This window comes from Curcuma longa, chromosome 6, assembly GCF_044706935.1.
Source record: "Curcuma longa cultivar G26 ecotype Majalengka, Jawa Barat chromosome 6, ITB_CL_G26_1.1, whole genome shotgun sequence".
NCBI classification, from domain to species: domain Eukaryota; kingdom Viridiplantae; phylum Streptophyta; class Magnoliopsida; order Zingiberales; family Zingiberaceae; genus Curcuma; species Curcuma longa.
The window spans coordinates 4886323-4907152 of NC_133866.1; the positions used below are offsets into that span (position 1 = coordinate 4886323).

Sequence of the window (20830 nt, forward strand, 5' to 3'; positions counted from 1 at the left end):
AAAATAAAATATAATACTTACCTAAAAAATTTATAATTATATTTAATAATAATTTAAAAAAATCCCTTTTCAGTTGTTTTCGGCACGACAACAGCCACTAACTCGCGCGGTAGCACCAAAAACGTCATTTTCTTTATATCGGCATCTCCGTTACGCTCATGTCCCACACATCGTTTTATTCAATCGTCGCGGTGGCCTGCGACACGTTGTGTCGCCTCTTGATTGGTCGGCAACCCCACCGCAAGTTGTTAGCTGTACCCAACGCTCGTCCCCCACACCGCCCCGCACCAATCTTCCTATGCGAGTGCCCTGCGGAGCTGCATCAAAGTAAATCGAACAGTCGAGAGTCGCTATCGCATAGACTCGTCTATGCCACTACATCGGATTTCTTTTCAAATTCTTATGCGGATCATCATCATCATCATCATCATCATCGCCCCTTGTTTGTTTGTTTATTAGCGAACTCTCCAACCGCGTGCTGGTTTTGCTCCTGCCGCCGCCGCTCCGACGGCGATTTCAACTCGAAGCTCTTGTTCTTCGATCCCCGCGCCATCGCCGGCGATATAAAGCTAAAAGGAAGAGCAGCGCTTTCCTCTCGGCCTCTTCGTCGGTTTTTTTCGCCTTCAACGGCGTCGGAAATTGAGGGATTCGCGCGGAGGACTTGAAGATCGAAGGAAGATCCGGGCGCGGGGTAGCTCACCTTTTCGATCTCGAGATTAGCTTGCCGGAGTGCGAGCTTTGGCGCAAGAGGACACGGTGATCAGGTGATTGTTTATGCTTTCCTTAACTGGTCGCGTTTCTCAGCTTGCTGTATAGATCTGCCAGTTCGTTTGCTACTCGTGTGTGTTTTATTCCTAATCGGATAGATGTTCCGAGATTTATGAACCGATTCTGGCTGCTGCTAGAGATTTGCGGGGAAAGCTGCTTCTGAGTTCATTCTTTTTTTTCTTCTTCTTCTTCTATAAAATCTTCTTCGAATTAATCAATCGGTTGAGGTTACTATAGATCCCAATGGTTTAAGCTTTTGGTCCAATTTCTTTGGAAAAAAGTCTGGATCAATGGTCAATTTGAGTCCAATCTTTCATTTCAGCAAACTGGTATTTTATGAACAGTCAAAAAGGTGTGCCAAATGTCCATTGTGCATATCCGTCTGAGCAGATCGATTTTCACCTTGAGCAGGATCTCCATCCGAGGGATCCAATCTGCATCTCTACTTTGTAATCGTTTTCCTTTGAATAATAACCCAACGAGTCATCCCTTTGACCAAACAAAGGTGTGTGAAAGGCGACAAAAAAATTTGATTAGTGTGACAGAATGATAATCTAAGAATATACAGTGGGGTCTTCCCGTGCCGTGTTGAACTGCTGTTATAGGTTTTGTATATTACCGTCGCATCCTTAGACAATCAACTTGGTAGCCATGAATCTTCTTCTCGTGTAAATCTAGAACTTTTGGTTGTTTTTGGGACATTCTTGTTCTTGGTCTATTGATTTTCACTTTTATTGGCGTGAACATGACTGATATTATGCATCTTACAAATTGCCTCAGATTTTTCTTGATATATGAATGATGAATACCATTATTAGAGTCCAGTGACTTCTTCTTCTTCTTCTTCTTCTTCTTCTTCTTCTTCTTCTTATGCTTAACATTTAGAATCCTCCAGGCAATATATTGCTAAAAGGAATAGTGAAGGGAAGAAATGGCACCAAGCATTAGAAAGGCTCTGGGAACAGTGAAGGACCAGACTAGCATTGGCCTGGCTAAGGTTTCAAGCAACATGGCTCCTGAACTCGATGTGGCTATAGTCAAGGCAACCAGTCATGATGATGAACCTGCTAATGAGAAGCACCTACGTGAGATTTTGAACATGACATCCTACTCCAGGGGTTATGTCAGTGCTTGCATTGCTACCATTTCAAGGAGGCTCAGTAAGACTCGCGACTGGGTTGTGGCCCTCAAAGCCCTGATGCTTGTTCATCGCCTTATGGCTGATGGTGATCCTGCATTCCAACATGAGATTCTCTATGCCACCAGGAGAGGAACTCGCCTGTTGAACATGTCTGATTTCCGCGATGAGGCACATTCCAATTCCTGGGATCACTCAGCCTTTGTTTGCACCTATGCTCTCTATTTGGATCAGCGGTTAGAGTGCATAATGTATGAAAGGAAACAAGGTGGTGGCACTGGCAGCAGCCGTTCAAATGAATCTGGAACCGACCGCTGGAGATCCCCACAACGATATGGTGACCACGATCCTTATGCATATGGGAGTTATGGAAGGTCCTCATACTCGGGTAATGGAAGAGATGAGTATGAAGAACGTCAGAATGGGGAAGAGAAGAAGCCACCAACTCCACTGAGAGACAGGAAGCCAGAGAGGGTGTTGGGCAAGATGTATCATTTACAGCAGCTACTCGGGCGTTTCCTTGCTTGTCGTCCCACGGGCAATGCAAAACATAGCAGGATGATCCTCGTTGCTCTTTACCCTCTCATACGAGAGAGCTTTCAGCTCTACGCCGATACATGTGAGATCCTTGCAGTTCTCCTAGATCGCTTCTTTGACATGGAGTATCCTGACTGTGTGAAATCATTTGAGGCATATGCTAGTGCTGCAAAACAGATAGACGAGCTCTGTGCTTTCTATGCCTGGTGCAAGGATACCGGAGTGGCAAGGTCTTCAGAGTACCCAGAAGTGCAACGCATCACGGACAAGCTTCTGGAGACATTGGAGGAGTTTGTGAGGGATAGAGGGAGGAGGCCGAAGAGCCCTCCAACAGAAACAATCCCTGCACCTGCAGGGGATGAAGAACCAGAGCAGGACATGAACAGCATCAAAGCCCTTCCTGCACCTTCTGACTACAAGGAAGAGGAGCCAGAACCAGTGACAGTGGAGCCAATCAATCTACAGCCTCCGGAACCTCAACCTGACCTGGTGGATCTAAGAGAGGATGGTTTGACCGCCGCCGACCACTCTAACAAGCTTGCATTGGCCCTTTTCCATGGGCCAGCAGCAGCCAACGGTGCAAATGCTTCATGGGAAGCATTCCCTTCATCAAACGGTGACTCTGGAGTGACCTCCGCCTGGCAAAATCCCGCAGCAGAAGCCGGAAAAGAAGACTGGGAGCTTGTCCTTGTGGAGACTGCCAGCAATCTATCCAAGCAAAAGGCTGCAATGGGCGGAGGGCTGGATCCATTACTACTGAATGGCATGTATGATCAAGGTCTAGTGAAGCAGCAAGTTAATGCCCAGGCGACCGGAGGGAGCGCGAGCAGTGTAGCCTTGCCGGTCCCCGGACGAGGCGCCGCACCGGTGCTCGCCCTTCCTGCTCCTGATGGCTCAGTGCAGACGATCGGGCAGGACCCTTTCGCGGCGTCCCTCAGTATCCCGCCACCTTCCTATGTTCAAATGGCAGAGATAGAGAAGAAACAGCAGTTGCTAGTCCAGGAGCAGCTCGTGTGGCAGCAGTACGCGAAGGATGGCATGCAGGGCCAGACCAGCTTGGCCAGGATCAACAACACCTTCATGCCGAACCCCGGCATGCCCTACGGCATGCCGGCAAGCTGGTACTACTCTCCTACCTATTGAATCTTGTTCCTACTCAATTCTGTGTTTTGTTATACCTCAGTTTTGTTTAGTGTTGATCGCCCTCTGTTATATGTGTATCGACGACTATCGTTTGTTCCATGCATCATGGTGGTGGCATTTGTGTTATGTGAACCTCTTAATCGAGTGGCTCTCTCCGAACTATTCTTTCCATGTTCTTTGCACATTTTAGAGCACTAACTATTTGTTTTTTAAAGATCTAAATATTCTGGATTTCTTTCTGAGTTGACTTAATAGGATCTGGAAGTTGACTTCTTACGAATAAAAAGTCCACGTTGAGCTGTGATTGATTGACGTTATGACGGAATGGGTTGACTTTTTCTTACTCTGGTTGATTCAAAGTCCACGTTGAACTGCGGGTCAAAATGGTCTTGATTCTTGTATTGTTTGTGATAGAAATTTCCATGATTAGATGATTCAAAACTTATCCATTGTGATTTTAATATTTTCTTCAGAAAAAATAAAATAAAATCTGTCATTCTTAACTGTTTCACACGGTCGGTCTTATGATCATATATGAGGAGGTAAATCAGAAAGTTACACATGAGTTGGTTATGACGGAATAGAGTTGTTGAAGCGGACAAGAGTCGAATCTCGACGAAGTCGAGGCAATGTCCTCTTTCGTCGTAGTCAATTGTAGTTTTCCGATATACCTCCTCACAGATGGTCGTGGAGGTCAACTATGTGGGACCGTTGGGATGACGGATTTCAATTTTTTGCTGAAGTGATTTTAACCTTTTCACAATATTTTTTAATAATTTTTTTCAAATAATTTAAAATTTCTATTCTTCTCAATTTGACATATCTACTTAAAAAAAACATCAGACGAATTTATTATATACAATAATAATAATTTTATTATGCATTAAAAATTTTCTTTCATATAGATATTCTTATCCTATATAAGATGAAATAAAAATTCACCTAATTTATTTAATTAATTATGATATAATAAATATCGATTAAATTAAATTACGAGTTAAATGATTTTTTTTTGATTTTTTTTAAAAAATAATTAAAATGATTAACACATTTTAAAAATAACAGCAAAAATGTGGGGTAAAATGAAATTTACCCTTTAATTAATAAAATTTAAACTCGTCTGCGATGTTCTCCATCTCCTCGTCTTCTTCTCACTCTACTCGTCTCTGACCCTCATTCTCCGATCTCCGGCGGCTCCCGTCTGCCGTTGAGAAGCCAAAGTCGTCTCCCTCCGACGCCTCGGGATGTATTGCCGACGAGTTAGGGGCCGAGTGCGCCGACGCCAGCCGCGAACACGACGACTTCACCGCAGTCCGAGGCGGCGACTTGGGGGGGCCGTCCCTCATTGCCGACTCTTCTTTGATCTCCCGGACTACCGTCTACGATCGCCTCTTCGCTCTCCATATCGCCGCCTCCAGTGGCCGCGTCGAGGTTCGCCTACCGCTCCTTTCTCCAACTCCCTTTTCTTAGTGATTTATTGATCGGATCTCGATTGATGAGTATCTTGGATTAATCTAGGGTTCCTGATGGCGTGAATCGGTGTAAGAAGGTGAGGTGGTTCAAAACTGCAATGTTTGGTCTGTCTAGCCATTTCCCCCTTTTTCTTCTTCTTGGTTTTGATCGAGCAAAGACTCCGTTGAAGCTGCCTGCAATCAGCCAGAAGTTTGCCATCGTGCATATGATTCTTTCTGTGGATGTCTTCAGTTTGACATTTCTGAGGTACGATGCCCAAATTGAGTGTTCTTCTTTGTATATGCTAGATCTTAATATCTGATTCCGTGAACGGAAGGAAGGATTTGCTTGCATTATTCTGCTCATTATCGTCACTCCTATTTCTGATTCCCAGTGAATTCTTGTAGAAAATTTCATGTTTTTTCTACTGGAACTTAACTGATGCTTTTCATTTCTGTTTTAAATTTCTGATCGAATTGTAAATGGAGCCACTCCTTTGCAGGCTGTTTGTGTGCAGATTTTGTTAATGGTGCTCTTTTCTCTTCCATTGCTGGTTGATTCCAGGTACTCTTAAGATTAGTCTGAAAATCTTAAGATAAAACTATGAAATTTTACATGGATGGCTCCAAAATTAGATGCAATACTAAGAGATTCAATATTGCAACTACCTTGGAAGCACTCCTTTGCACTTAATTAGCCACTAGGAAGGAATGTTCATGATTTGCTTGCATGGGGAGCTAATAGGCTGCAGAGAGATTCATCAGGGTTAGTAAGCTTCTCACACTGTTTATGCTTGTCTAGTAAGAGCCTCATTTGCTTGATCTCTCTCCAATGTTTACAATGTTATCAACTTTTCTGAAGGCTATATATTTCCTAATGGTGGTAACTGCAGAAGAATACCTTATATCGTTGCACTCAAGCGAGGTCAAACTTTGGTCGTGCCAAACATAACCTATAGGTTGTTGAGCCTTTATTGCCCAGTCCAACCTTGGCACAACCCACACCGCGCCAAGCTGAGCCTTGTTTGCTGGAGGCTCATACTATTTGGCACCTCTTCAGACTGATGACCACAATCAACTACAAGTCTTGTGAGTTCTGACTGCTGCCAAGTAAATTACTGAACTTTGAAATTGTTTTCCAAAAAAATTACTTAGCATGAAACACTTAAAACATAGATTAAGTTAATTAGGACAACTTTGAATTTTACCTATTTTAAATTTAGTGAAAGACTCACTGATAAAAATTGAGACTGTGTTGTGTTAGATATAGATTATAGGAAGATAAGCTTGCCAAATTATGACTAAACAATCTTACACTAGAAGGAGATTCAAATAGAATGTAAAGATAATCTCTCTATATATTTAATTGGAATACAAAGTTTTGCTTGGGTGTTTTAAATTTGATGATTGAAAAATTAAAGAGGGCAGTATCATTTTAGAGTTATGATCTTATAGTTAGAGGGATATATTTGATTAATTATTAAGAGGGATGATAATCAAAGTTTAATAGAATTTTATATCTTTAATTGTATTGGATATGAGATAATTCTTTATTTGAGATAGAAATGTTAAGATCAAACCTCTTCTAATTGCTTCATTATATGAATTTAAATCCTTAATCTTTGAAGAACATATTTTAGATTAGACTCACTTACCACTAAATTAAATAATTGTTGAAAAACTAAATTAACTAGTCAACACCTTTTAACTAAAAATAATTTGTTTTAAAAAGTTTGACTAACATTAAAATCTTATGACTCCTCTCTTATTTTCTTATTTTAAAATTGATTTCTCACTAGTGATAGTTGATTTTGTATGTTTTTTTTCTCTCTTAGCAATGAAACATTATTGATGTTTAGGGAAAGATGAGGTTTTAATATTTTCTCCTTTGTTGTTGAGTGAAGTCAGGTCCTCCAATGAATAACCATGCATCTAAGAAAAGATTCTATTTTAGAATTATTTTGGTTGGTTTTTTTCGTGTTTAACTATTAGGGTTATAAGATTTCTCTTGGGTGAAGCACTTTAGAGTCTAAGGCTACTAGAGACCCTATTGCTTGAAAATGGAGAAAAACAATATTTTAAAAGAGTTTTTGGTGGCCAAGTAGCACTAGGATTTGACCAAATCAAGTCAACTGAAATAGTATTAAGTGCAATGCAAATAGGCAACTTTTTTAAAAGTCAATTTATTTCACTTTACTAATTAAGTCCTACCCTCTCCCACATTGATTGCATACAAAATCCACAATAAAGGACAATCCTCAAAGACAATCAAATAGTTTAATATCTTCATGGCTTGCACTATTTCTATTCCACTATATGGTTTACACTTAATAAAGATGAGGACAAGATTTGTTAGAGTCAACTTGGAATGGGGGACAACTTGCAGAGATTTGACTTTTATTATTAAGCATCAAGTTTGTCAAAAATCTTGTGACTTGTGGGCCAAAAGAATATATGATTTACTACTTTTTTTTTTAGGTTTTAATGGTCTGATGTTTTGTCCTGTATATTTAGTGCTTGAATAGAGCACACATGTACCTTGTTATAATTCAATCTATTTTGGCATTTCCCATCCACTTACTTGTCTTTCATGGTAGAGTTGACTCATTGCTCCTGGGGCATGACTAAGTTGGCCAGTATGGATAGATATTACTATAATAGATAAGGATCAAAGCTTGATAAAATCAAGAAAAATATCCTCCTTCACAGTGGTTAACTATAACTTCTCGATTTACCTCTTTATAGATGATCGTGGGACCGCTGGAATGACAAATTTCACCTTTTACTACAATTGTAGAGTTAATTCTGCCTCGGACTAAGGTGCAATGACAAGATACTTTTATAATTAATTAGACATCCACATATTGATTTTTAATTATGGTACATTGTGAATTAATTTATCTAATGAGAAAATAATCCTAAAACATTTATTGAATGACATATCGTACAAACTTCTTGATTTATCTTGATAATTGATGGAAAATTTTTGTGGGGCTAAGCAGATTACTTTCAGTATTAGTCGGTTCGAAGAGTTGGATATCTGAATTATCAAAAAATAATAATAGAATTGACTTCGCCCTCGAAGCTAGATGTAACGACAAAGTACTTTCGTAGTTAATTAGACATCCACTGGTCAATTCCTAACTACGTGTTACGGTACATCGTAGATTAATTTCTTCTAGTTGGAAAAAACAACAACTCTAGAACGTTATTATGGAGTGATTGATGTATCATTCATACTTCTTGATTTACTCAAGTGACCAATGAAAAACTTGCGTGGTGCTGGATCGATCACCTTCAAAATTAATTTATTTGAAAAATTGAATATCTGTATTATAAAAAAATTGACAAAGTTGACTCTAAGAAGTTGATTGGAATTAGGGTTAACGAAGTTGAGAATAATTAGGTTTAACAAAGTTGATTAGTAATAATTAATTAACTTATTTTTGTTGGTTTGCAAGAGCATGTCCAATTTTTAAATTCATATAACAAGTTGTTATCTTAGTAACATTGATAAACCTCATTTAGGGCATCAAATTAGACCAAATGGAACTCTCAATTAACCGTCAAGTAATATAATCATAGACGGCTTCACCCCAAACCTTCAACCATCGGTGTCATTGAATCTAGATGAAGTTTATCGTAAGCAACCTTATATCATAAAAGATTATTACAACTCAAACTCGTGATCTCAAGTTGGGAATCAAATCATGAATTCTTGCATGGTCTTCGGAATGCCTGACCACTACACTAAAACCTCAAGGATAGAATCAAATCACATTGAAGTCTATTATACGTAAGTTTATCTTGTATTATAAGATGTTATTTTCACGATTAGAATTTGTAATCATCTCGTTTTGCTCCTGAATTAATCATCTCATCTCTTGAATTGCTATGAGAAATTAAAGAACATCATAATGAAAAATATAATCTCTGTATTTATTATTTACACAGAGGACTGCCACAGTCCCCCTTCTAAAGAGATGATGATGATGGAAACATCATCATGGTATTTTCTTCTGTCTCCTTGTGGTACATCCAGCAATTGATTAAACTGAAGCCCTAAAATTATCAAAAATATAAATTAATAAATAAATAAATTAAATAAATAATTAAATCAATTCTCATTAGGCATGTTTAGTTGGGTACCGGCTCGGTCGGCGGCTCGGTACAAGACTTCTTGGACCAGATGCTGAGCCGGGTCGCTATAGGGATTCGTTGCAAGGAACATTTCAACCTGGGTCACCACTTCCTGGTTGGTGAAGTACTGGTAGAGGCCGTCGGAGGAGAGGATGAGGTACTTGTCCTTGGGCCCCACTCTGTGGTAGCAGAGGAAGGGATTGCAAGTGATGTAGGGCGAGTTGCCCTTGTAGTCGATCCTGAACGCCCCCAGCAGCGCATTATTCCATTTCGGCTGCAATAATTAAAAATGACAATTATTTATAGAACATTGTATCATTTTAACATTTAATTATGTATATATATATATATATATATATATATATATATATATATATATATATATATATATGCCATATTTATGATTAATAATAAAGAAATGTAAAGAGAGTGATGTAAAATTAGAATTTCATGATATTAAATAAGCTATTTTGTTATTTTTAAAAGAGAGTGCTTATGTTTCAAAATGCACAAATCAATTAATAACAAATTTTATTAAACTAAACGAACAAATATCTATTTAGCTCATGGATACAAATGGTGAATTGCTTATAAATAATATTAATGAATAATATATTTATTAATAAATTCTTATCAGACATATAAATAATAATAATAATAAACTCTTCAAACAAACATATAATTATAATATTAAATTTAATGATCAACTAAATTAGTTTAAAATTTTTAAACAATGAAAGAAACTCAAATTAATAGTTCAATAATATTTAAATGAATCAAGTTCAAGTTTAAAAAAATCTTAGATAAGCTTGAATAATTATTTTAACAGTTTAGTTAATTTTAATCTTATTTCGCTTAGATCTGTTGTCTAAATTCTGAATAGCAGTTATGAAATCATAACTGCTACAACTATAATAGTTGTAGCCGCTACAGTTTTGTAGCTGCTACAATTTGAAAAATAACTTTAAATAAAAAGGATTAAAATTTTTTAGAGTTTTCAAAAATCTTTAAATTATATTTTTTGGGCCTAATACCAGATTGTTATGAGTTACACCTGATAACAAATATAGATTTTTGAATAAGTTTCAATTTGATATATTATGTATTCTATGGTTCAATCCGAGACAACAATGATGACTTCTTAAAATTTATCTAACATTCACAATTGTAGTAATTACAAAATCATAACTGTTACAACTATGTAGCAATTATGATTCATAACTGCTACCGTGCTCCCTAATTCAAGATTTAGATGGAAAATATATAGGAGAGATGATAATGAAAATAATATAGTAGAGGGTAGTTGAATAATTAAAATGTTGTTTTGAAAAGAATGTGAAACTTTAGGGGAGTTTTGAAAATTATCCCAAAAAAAAAGGGTTTGATCAGGTAAAATCATATGCTTACCTGCTTCAGATATCCTGCTCCGAATGCTCTCGTAACCTTCAACGATCCCTTCACTCTGCCATTGACAATGGCGGCCGGGTCGTCGGCGTGCTCGCCTCTGATCCTCCTCAGTTCCTGGATCACATCGACAGCACAGATACTATATTCATATATCTCCGAACGATATTTTTCACTGATTTCGTGGAAAAATTCGAAAAGCAGCTGGATCTTGATGCTCTTACGTCGTCGTTGGAGGTGCTGTGATCCAGGGTGAGCTGCAGCGCCGCCAGCTCCTCGTCCCCGAAGGACTCCAGGTACTTGAGCGTCTCCTCCCTCGGCTCCTGCGTCGCCTTCCCGACCAAGTTCCAGAGGTCGGACTCCGCCCGCCGGGCCAGCACCGCGCGGCTGTCGCCGACGTTCATCAGGTACACGTCCTCGCCCTTCATCAACATCACCAGCACGCAGGAGCCCATCAGTGCCAGCTCCGGGTTGGTGGCCGCCTTCTTGTTGGCCATCTGCAGGAACGCCGCCTCTGTGTTCCTCAGCCCCTGCGACAGCGCCCTCAGCACCGCCCTGTGGTCCACCGAGCCGGAGGCGGCGGCGGCGGCGGAGGTTGATTTGGAGTAAGGAATTTCTGGGTGAGGGATTTCGTCGAGCACTTGGTCGGCTTGGGGCTTGTCGTCCCAGAGCAGCCCCTTGAGCTCCTTCTGGATGGATTTGTAGAGATTGGCGAGGAGGAATTCGGTGGCGTCGGGGCCGTTGAAGCCGTCGTAGATGCCGACGAACACCCACCCGTGCACCTCCGACACGATCACGTGCGTCCGGTCCTCACCGGCCTTCCCTTGCGCCCAGTGCACGCTCGAGTCGGATTCGTCGCCGATGGAGTCGGAGTTGGTCGCGTCGGTGCCGCTGCTTTGGATGGTGGTCGAGTTGCTGCTGGGTTCGGTGGCAGAGTCCGGAAAGATGCCACCTTCGACGGCGGTCAAGGTCGTGGTGGCGGGCGGTGGCGGCTCCTTCGAGGGATCAGCTTCGGGCGGCGGCGGCGCCATGCGGGTGAGCTTGGAAGCGGCGCGGGCGACGCATTTGGTGATGCGGCGGAGAAGATTGCGGCGCTGGCGGTCGGCGAGGCGGTCCGCGACGCGCTGGGACAGGGTGCGGTAGTTGTGGCCGGAGGAGGAGGAAGTGGAGGGGCGGCGGTCGAGGTGGCCGGAAGAGAATCCGGAAGCGTGGACGTGCTCGATGGGGCCGGAGTGGAAGCCGCCATCGATGGGGCCGGAGTGGAAGTGTTGGCGGTCGGAGCTGATGGGCCCGGAGAAGGAACCCGAAAGGCGCGGCTGCAGGGGAATCGAGGCGAACGAGGAAGAGCTCTCGAAGGAGGCGGAGGAGGAGGAGCAGGCGAGCTGGATGCGCTGGAAGAGCGGCGCCGTGGAGAGCGGCGTGGCCACGTTGGCGCTTACCGCCGCCCCGGATATCGACCGGAAGGCAGCGCCGCCGCCGCCGCCATCGTCGCTGTGATGGATGCGGGGGGAGTTGGAGGCGTTGGATCCGGATCGGACGAGGCCGGGCACGTCGGAGACGACGAAGACGAAGGAGTGGCCGAGCCCCTCATCGACGGGCTCCGACGCGACAGCGGCCGCGGCGCTGCCGGCAGGGCGACCTCCGGCGAGGAAGCAGGGACCCAATTTCGCCGCGCGATTACCCATCGAAGTGAAACGAGAGATCACGGCGACGGTAGGAGCATCGAAATCTAGAGAGGCAGAAGGTGAGAGTGGAGAAGAAGAATGGAGAGTTGACTTTGGGGGAGTTGAACTCAACAAATACAATTATTTTTAAAAAGAAATATTTTAAAAAAAATAGGTAAAAAAGGCAAAAAAGAGAAGAACTCTCCATTTTGGCGTTGACTTTGTGATTGGCCATCGGGTTTCGGCTTATTTATTAAAATAAAATCGCTCTCGGGATCGGAATTAGTTAACCAGTTAATTAATTACTTACTTTATTTAATCGATCGGCACAATAATTAAAATTCACGACTTTTTAAAGTAGTGGAATTATTGAGGTCAAAGTCAAACCACCTGCGCGGGCGGCACAGAATCCAGCGGCCCGTAGACTTCCACCGAGGTGGAGCACGTGGCGGCTCTCTGAGTGGCTCGTCGTGCTGTTCCGCGTCCCGGATGAGCGACGGGATCCAAGAATCCGCAGACTAGTGGACGACCTTGCTGTAGCTACTTGCTTTTGACCGATTTTAATTTGACTCTTTGTTATTTATTACCGGAAAATAAAATAAATGGCTTCTTATTTGTTAGTGCGAGGTAAATTTGCTGATAGTTGAATTGGTTAAGGATTGAATTTAAGGATCGACGAATTTCAAGATAATGCCCTCTTCATAATGGCCAACTGTAGTTTTTCAATTTACCTCCTCACAGATGATCATAAACTGATCGTGTGGACCGCTGGGATGACAGATTATACCTTTTTTGCTGAAGATGAGGTTGCTCAACACAAATGTCTTTAATTACCATGCACACCTACCCATGGGGGACAAAATAAATGGCTTCTTAACTTGTAGCTCTTGTCATGTGGTTTTATTTGGAATAAACCATACTTCATCTCTAACTCATTCATGATGATCCATTGTATGATCCTCGTTCGACCAAGCTTGTTTGACTCGTCCGAATGCCTTGTTCATTCGGCTCTATTCGAATGGAGTATCCGATTGCCTTTGCTTAGCTCGATCGGTCCATCTAGTTCTATCTGTCTTCATCTTGCCCATACTCTTTTATCCATTTTTCATGTCTACTTGTATTGTGTGATATAGATTGTATAAATTAAAATTCTTTATTTGGAATTAATTAGATCATAAAAACTGAATACTTAAATTATCAAAAAAACCAAAAACCAAAGCTCCTTTCAATCAAAAGTTGTTAAAATGAACAAGCACTTGATAATTAAGCTTAAGGTTAACAAAGTGCATTGCACAAACTCAACTAGTTATTAAATTATATTTAAGCTCCTAATCCAGAGCCCTAAGTAATTAAATTAATAATTAAGGCAGAGAAAGAAGCCTACTTTGAAAGGGACAGGAACCTAAAAATAAATGTTGATTAAAATTGAATTGAGATAAAGTTAATTAGTTTGACATAATTAATTTAATTAATTATATTGCAAGTGTAGCTGATACTGATGCCACATTGGATTCAACTCTATGAAATGGATCTTTATCATTGTTAATGAAGTCTTCTTTGCTCTTTCTCAATTGAATATCTTAAAATATTATGAAGTAAAACAGTACTCTAGCTTAAAAACATATAGGATTCTTTTTTTATAATCCTTTCATCATGTGGTAGAAATGAGTGTTTTCATATCTCATTTTGATTTGCTAGCACTTAAAATATATAATTTGATAGCAACTATGATATAGTTAGTTAGGTAACACACATGTAATCTATATAGATAATTCAACAACTACAATACAATTTAGCATATGACTTTGAGGCTTTGAACACAAATATTATTCAAGATTAGTTCAAGAATCCACTTTAAAATTAATGGTGCAAACAAAGACATACTCAAAGAGGCCTTCATCTAGAAGAAGAAGAAGTTGATTTTGCTACTTCTTATTTTTATTTAAATGTTTGACATTTTGAATTGGGTTTGACTTTGGGTTAGATTTGAGTATCTATCTCTTTGATTTTAACAGGTGTAACTTTCACTTATTGTGCAGTAGTTAGGATGATTCAGTAAACACATATTTAACAATATTAAGTGTCCATTTGTTTCATACAAACCTAAAACCAAACTGATTTGAGCCTTTGTTTCATCATTAGATAATAATTTATCTAATGAAATGACTTGATTCATATGAGAAATACTAAAGCTGCAAAACATGAATCTATTAGCAACTATCTGATCTATTTTATCCTCTTCATCTAAATTCCTTAAAAGAAATGCAACTTCTGTTTGAATTCTCCTAACAAAAACCTTAAGATTTGAGAATAAACAAACACTAAGCAATTGGAAGTCACTCTCAATTCTTCTTTTGACAGATATGAGAAACTTACAGTGCACTTGCAAGATTTTTTAGAAGAATGAACAGATGAAGGCAGAGGTGGACTCGAAGAGAAAGGAAGTCGAATTGCGGTCCAAAGAACTGGATAGATAATATGGAAGCACAGAATGAGGATGATAGAAAGAAACTTGACATGAGAAGCAAAAGGTAGAATAATTGCTGTTTATTCATTATATTTAGTGTATGATATCCTCATTTCCTACTAATAATATATGTGTTAATTGAGTTCTAGATCATTGAGCAATCAGTTGTTCAAAAATTCTTCTTCTTTGTAAGATATATCTATTGTCCAAATCTATATCATTAATGATGTAGGATGAAATCTCACAATATTGTCTGATTGATTCTGCTCTAATTGTTGATTATTAATATGATGGCAGGTTGAAGTAGCATTAATGCTTCAAAAAGAAGAGGAAGAAGAAGTCTTGAGACTCATGGAAAAGCAGAAGGTGATACTTATTGTTCTTCAACCATAGTCTTACATTTGGTCAATTTTCCAGAGGGAAAAGAAGCTGTTCTTGCAAGAGTTCTTCGATTACAGAAGGAGATTGACCATAAACAACCACTGGAGTTAGAAATAGAAACCTTGCAGTCGAAATTATGAAGCAAATGGAAGGAATTGTTTTTTATTTATTTAGAAGTTTGATAAAAATTTAATTGATGAATGTAATTCATAAATTTTATTTATAGATATTATTCATGAACATTATAAGATCATCCACAATGGATGTATTAATGGAGTGTTATAACACTCCATTGGTGTTAAACACCGTTGTGGAGGGACGTTATACTAGTTGAATGCGTTCAAATAATTGAACGCGTTCAATTAAAAGTGGGGTGGGCCAGCTAAGAGGCTGATCCACCCCACGTGTATTTTTTTATTTTTAATTATATTTATAAAATGGTTAGTTTTAACGGTTATTTTAAATTTTAAGGACGATGGAACTCATAAATAAATAATGAGTGTTAATGTTAAAAGGAATGTGGGTGAAAAAGATATGTTATTATAACGAGTATGTGGCAGTGGACTCAATATTTTTTAATGAGGTAAAAGATATTATAAGAGCATCTGCAACGTTGCTCGTTAATAACACTTAAAAAAATAAAAAAAAATATGTGGGATACATCTCTGCCACATGAACGCGTTTAAAACAATATTGAACGTGTTCATGTGATCACTCCTCCATCACTCCTTCACGTCGTGTGGAGAGAAATTAAGGAAGTGCTATTAACGCTGCTTTATAGATGTTCTAATGGAAGTGAGGCGTGGATACTCTAATAAATTATACATATTTATCATAATTTTTTATTATTTAATTAAAATATTTATTCCTCTTAAATATAAATCATTTTATAATTGTATCAATATTTTACGGTTTGTTATCTTTCCACGAGGGTAAACGCACACCCAGTGGCGAGTACCCGACATTGTCCTCGTGTACCAATGACACGCCTTTTGTGGGGCCCACCCTCCATTGTCTTGGGGATCCCTTCACTCCACACTGATCATCTGCAAGTGTACTTGCAACCAAAAGCTATCGAATTCCACTCAGCGTCCCTCGATGGCTCTCATTTTTTTGAAACAAGGGTATAAAAAATTCTCGTCTTCTCCGCCTCGATGGATCGATCGATCGGCTCCTTTCAGATCTGAACCCTTCCTTAACCCCCTCTTCTTCGTCGCCTTCGAGCGGCGGCTTCTCCTCCGTGATTTGGATCTCCGATCCGCCGGAATTGGCCATGGAGGACGGCTTCTCGTCTGACGAGGACACGGATGTGAGCGACTCGGAGGTGGAGGACTACGAGGAGGAGAGGTACACGGCGCTGAGGACCGGGAACCACCGGATCCGCAATCCCGACGGCACCTTCCGGTGCCCCTTCTGCGCCAGCAAGAAGAAGCAGGACTACCAGTTCAAGGACCTCCTCCAGCACGCCACCGGCATCGGCGCCTCCAACTCCCGCAAGGGCTCTCTCAAGGCCGACCACCGCGCCTTCGCCCGCTTCCTCCAGCGCGACCTCGCCCCCTCCATTGCCCTCCGCCCGGAGGATCTCAAAGCCGCGGTCATCGCCGCCGCTGTCCCCTCCGCCCCTCGCTCTCCCTCTCCCTCTCCCTCTCCCTCGTCCTCCCCTGCCACCGCCGCTGCCGCCGACTCGGAGACTCCCCCTGAAGAGGAGCTGTTCGTATGGCCTTGGATGGCTATCCTTGTCAATGCCGATCCATCCGACGCAGAGGCGGAAGGTAACTCACTCGCTGACCAGCTCGCGGACTTCCATCCCACCGACACCGTCTGCTTGCACTTGGAGGATGAGAAAGGAGGAAGATCTACCGGCACGACCGTGATTGTTAAGTTCCAACACAGCTGGGGCGGGTTTGAGAATGCCATGTATTTTGAGAAACACTTTAAGGCCAACCGACGTGGTAGGAAAGAATGGATTGAGCTGCAGGGTGACGACGTCTCCGGCACATTGCATGGATGGATAGCCCTCTCTGATGACTACAACGAAGACAGCGGCATTGGTCGGTACCTGAGGAAACATGGCGAACTAAAGACCATAATGCAGGTCGCTAAAGAGGAGAACAAGGAGAATGGTAAGCTTGTCGCCAATCTAGCATACCAAATCGATGTTAAAAATCAGCACTTGCATGACTTGGAGGTGAGGCGCAACAAAACTAATCTCGGCATCCACCAACTGATGTATGAGAAAGACAAGCTTCATCAAGCTTATAATGATGGTATGCTCATCTTACCTAGCTAAATCTATTACTTTTATCAAGTCATTTTAGTTCGAAATATTGTCACTGCATATATGGGATTTGTGATCATAACTTTGTCATAGATACAAATGTGGTGCTTGGTATTGCTTTGAAATATACAAGTTATATTTGCTCTCGAAAATCATGGTAGGGCTAGATTAACTTTATTGTCTTGTTGCTTTCTTTAAGGCAGATGTGCATTTAATATATCATAAACTTGAAACCTTGGAAATCTTAATGCCAGAATATATTTGTGCAGGTTGCTTCCCTTCATGAGATGTTAGTATCAGTCAAATTAGATTTATTTTCAATGTAATATGTCATTTGTTAGTACATAATATTTGGCAGCTGAGGAATTAAACTGTGGTAATTTAAACTGACTTGGCATTGGTTGTGAATACCTTATTTGTGTCATTCTTCATTCAATACTTAAAGCATTCTCGAATTTCTCTCTGATAATTATATTTTGCCATCTTCTGATTGGAAGTCACTCTCAATTCTTCTTTTTTCAGAAATGAGAAACTTACAGCGCACTGCAAGAGATACTACTCGCAAGATTTTTGAGGAGAATGAAAAGCTGAAGGCAGAGTTGGACTTGAAGAGAAAGGAAGTTGAATCACGGTCCAAAGAACTGGATAATATGGAAGCACAAAATGAGGATGATAGAAAGAAACTTGACGATGATAAGCAAAAGGTACAATATTTGATGTTTAGTGCATTATATCATCATTTTCTGCATTATATAGGACTACTTTTCCAGTTTTCTTACTAATAAGATGTTAATTGAGTTCTAGATCATTGAGTAATTAGGATAATTACTCTTAAACTGTTCAAAAATTCTTCTCCATTGTAGGATATATCTATTGTCCAAAGTTGTGTTTGCCTGCATGGTTCTTAAATTATTGCTTAGTGTCTTCCACATTAGTGTCGGTTATCTGCTAGTAAGCTTTCAAAATTTGTCATACATTTCATTAAGCTTAGTCATTCTGGAAGTTATAATCTTAGACAAGTGTTTTTGGTTTAATGGATAGGCTGCACAACCTCAAATATTGGTCTTTGTAATGCCCGTTTTTAGCAGCTAATATTCATGATGTATTATATTTGCTGATAATCATATTTTCATGAGAAGAACCATGGGATCCTTTTGTTTGGGCTATAATTTAAATGTTATTTGGTTCTGGGAATAATAATATTTGGACTTGTTGCCATACTTTTTTCTTAGTGTTCACCGTCAACATTAAATTTAAGTTATGTTTTTCCAACTATTTGAGATTGGCTAGATGAAATCCCCTTCCATTCAGCGCTATACAAATCTATATCACTAACGATATTAAAATTAATTTTCTTAATTTTATTGACTGATCTTTTCTTTAGTCTCCCTTCTCCCCCTACATATTCTGCTCAAATAGATTGAATTCTTCCAACTGTTTATTTGGCAAAAATCTTTTGTGCCACTTGCTCCCATATGGATGTGTATTGTACTTCTACTTTTGTGTCACTGCAGATTTTTCAACCTGAGGATGTATTGTATTTTTGCATACAAATTTGATTACTCCAGTAGGATGAAATCCCACAATATCATCTTATTGATTCTGCTTTGATTGTTGATTACTATTATAATGGCAGGTTGAAGTAGCATCAATGCTTCAAAAAGAAACAGAGGAAGATGTCTTGAGACTCATAGATGAGCAGAAGGTGATAGCTATTGTGTGTTTATATAACTTTCGTGTTTGTTCTTCTACCATAATCTTACATTTGGCTAACTTCCATCATTGGGATTCATTCAGAAGGAAAAAGAAGCTGCTCTTGCAAGAGTTCTTCAATTAGAGAAGGAAATTGATCATAAACAACAACTGGAGTTAGAAATAGAAACCTTGCAATGGAACTTAAAAATTTTGAACCAAATGGAAGGGGAAGATGCTGCAGATATACAGGAAATGGAACAAAAGTTGGAAAGAGAAAGAGAAGAATTGGAATCCTTGAATAATGCTCTCATAAAGAAAGAACGAGAAAGTAATGACGAGTTGCAGGCTGCTCGGAAAGAGTTGGTTACGGTCCGCCTTCTTAAATTCAGATGCACTCATACTTCATGTTTTTAATCTACTTGTTGCTTGTTTAGCATCATTATATATAGCTACAAAGTATCCATCTTTGAATTGCTCTAACTGTTTCAGTGGCTGGTTAGGGTTTGGAGGATTTACTTACTGGCCGTACATTGATTGGGATCAAAAGAATGGGTGAACTTGATGAGAAGGCCTTTCAGAATGTTGCCAGGAAAAAATTCAAGTCCGATGAGGCTGACATCAAAGCTGCTGAATTATGTTCTAGCTGGCAAGAAGAACTGAAGAATCCATCATGGCATCCATTTAAAGTAGTTGTCAGGAATGGGAAGGAAGAAGTATGTATACTTTACTACGACTTTTTTTTTCTGCCAATCATTTTGAAATTCTAGATTTCTTTTAACTCTGGAACTGGCGCATCAGTTTGCCATGTTTTTGGTTTTAAATATCGAAAATATTAACATTTTGTGTTATGACTTGTTTTACTTGTCTGCCTTCATGCTATCCTCTTGCCTCTGAATTGGGACAATTGATTGCTGATACATAGACCTTGCGTCCTACAGGAAAACCTCGTCGAGGATGACCCAAAGCTAAAAAAACTATGGATCGAGTACGGAGACGATGTATGCAATGCAGTGAAAACAGCTCTACTAGAACTGAACGTATATAACCCCAGCGGACGATACGTGGTACCAGAGCTCTGGAACTTCAAGGAAGGACGAAAGGCATCGATGAAGGAGATAGTGCAGTACATTATAAAAAACTGGAAGTCTTCTAAGCGTAAAAGATGAGGAGACCAAGTGTTGACTAAGGTTATCATATTTCTAACATAAGTCAGATCAATTAGCCAAGTCAAGCTCTTCAGAAATCATCTCTGGTCCTCTGTGTGATGCTTCTAATAAGAGATGTTTGTACTTTCTGGATGCCTCTGAGAAAATGATCTCTCATCGACTATAAAACTTATTGTAACTTATCTCTCCCTAGCTTTGCAGGCCTCTCTTTTGTGTGTTCCAATCCAAGGTAATTCCTTTTGGACACTGCAAGCTGTAAATCTTCAATCCTATTTGATGTACCAGATCCTTTGTAATGTGTTTCTTTTCCCTTCTTTCTGTTTCTAGTTTCTGGATATCGCTAACCAGCGTATGCTGACATTTTTGTACTATTTGCTAATGAATTGTTGAGATGATTTGGCAGGACTCAGCACACTCATCGATGCAGGTGCCAAGCTTCGGATGAAGTGAATGAAGCTGTCGTCGTCTCAGCAGCACTGCCTTCCCCTGTTGACTGGTCAGATTTAATTTACTTCTTTTTTTTTCTTTCAATTCCAGCTAGAAATTTGAATTCAAAATTTCGAAAAGGTTTTCAGTAGGCTCTTCTTTCCATTGTAGT

The 20830-nt window shown here is 40.0% G+C and overlaps 3 protein-coding genes across 4 annotated transcripts in view; 2 read left to right on the top strand and 1 right to left on the bottom strand.

Moving 5' to 3' along the window:
• Positions 1-471: 471 nt before the first annotated feature.
• LOC141830796 (putative clathrin assembly protein At2g25430) lies at positions 472-3757 on the top strand. The gene is made up of 2 exons (XM_074718221.1): positions 472-764; positions 1664-3757. The coding sequence occupies exon 2, from the start codon at positions 1700-1702 to the stop codon at positions 3584-3586; it is 1887 nt and encodes a 628-aa protein (XP_074574322.1). The 5' UTR covers positions 472-764; positions 1664-1699; the 3' UTR covers positions 3587-3757.
• Positions 3758-8983: 5226 nt separating this feature from the next.
• Positions 8984-12266, bottom strand: LOC141830861 (putative protein phosphatase 2C 4). Its single transcript, XM_074718304.1, has 4 exons — positions 10806-12266; positions 10585-10698; positions 9187-9451; positions 8984-9099 (listed from the first exon to the last, which is right to left on the bottom strand). The coding sequence occupies exons 1-4, from the start codon at positions 12264-12266 to the stop codon at positions 8984-8986; spliced, it is 1956 nt and encodes a 651-aa protein (XP_074574405.1).
• A 4011-nt stretch (positions 12267-16277) lies between these two features.
• Positions 16278-20830, top strand: part of LOC141831118 (factor of DNA methylation 1-like) — a 14200-nt gene continuing 9647 nt past the window's right edge. Inside the window, exons 1-6 of one of the 2 annotated variants that reach the window (XM_074718545.1) lie at positions 16278-17360; positions 17894-18075; positions 19008-19076; positions 19169-19435; positions 19567-19779; positions 20005-20385. In XM_074718545.1, the coding sequence (XP_074574646.1) occupies positions 16367-17360; positions 17894-18075; positions 19008-19076; positions 19169-19435; positions 19567-19779; positions 20005-20232 (1953 nt within the window). In that variant the 5' untranslated portion in view covers positions 16278-16366 and the 3' untranslated portion in view covers positions 20233-20385. Of the gene's footprint in view, positions 17361-17893; positions 18076-19007; positions 19077-19168; positions 19436-19566; positions 19780-20004; positions 20386-20830 lie in introns of those variants that run through there. The other variant, XM_074718546.1, reaches the window with a different exon arrangement.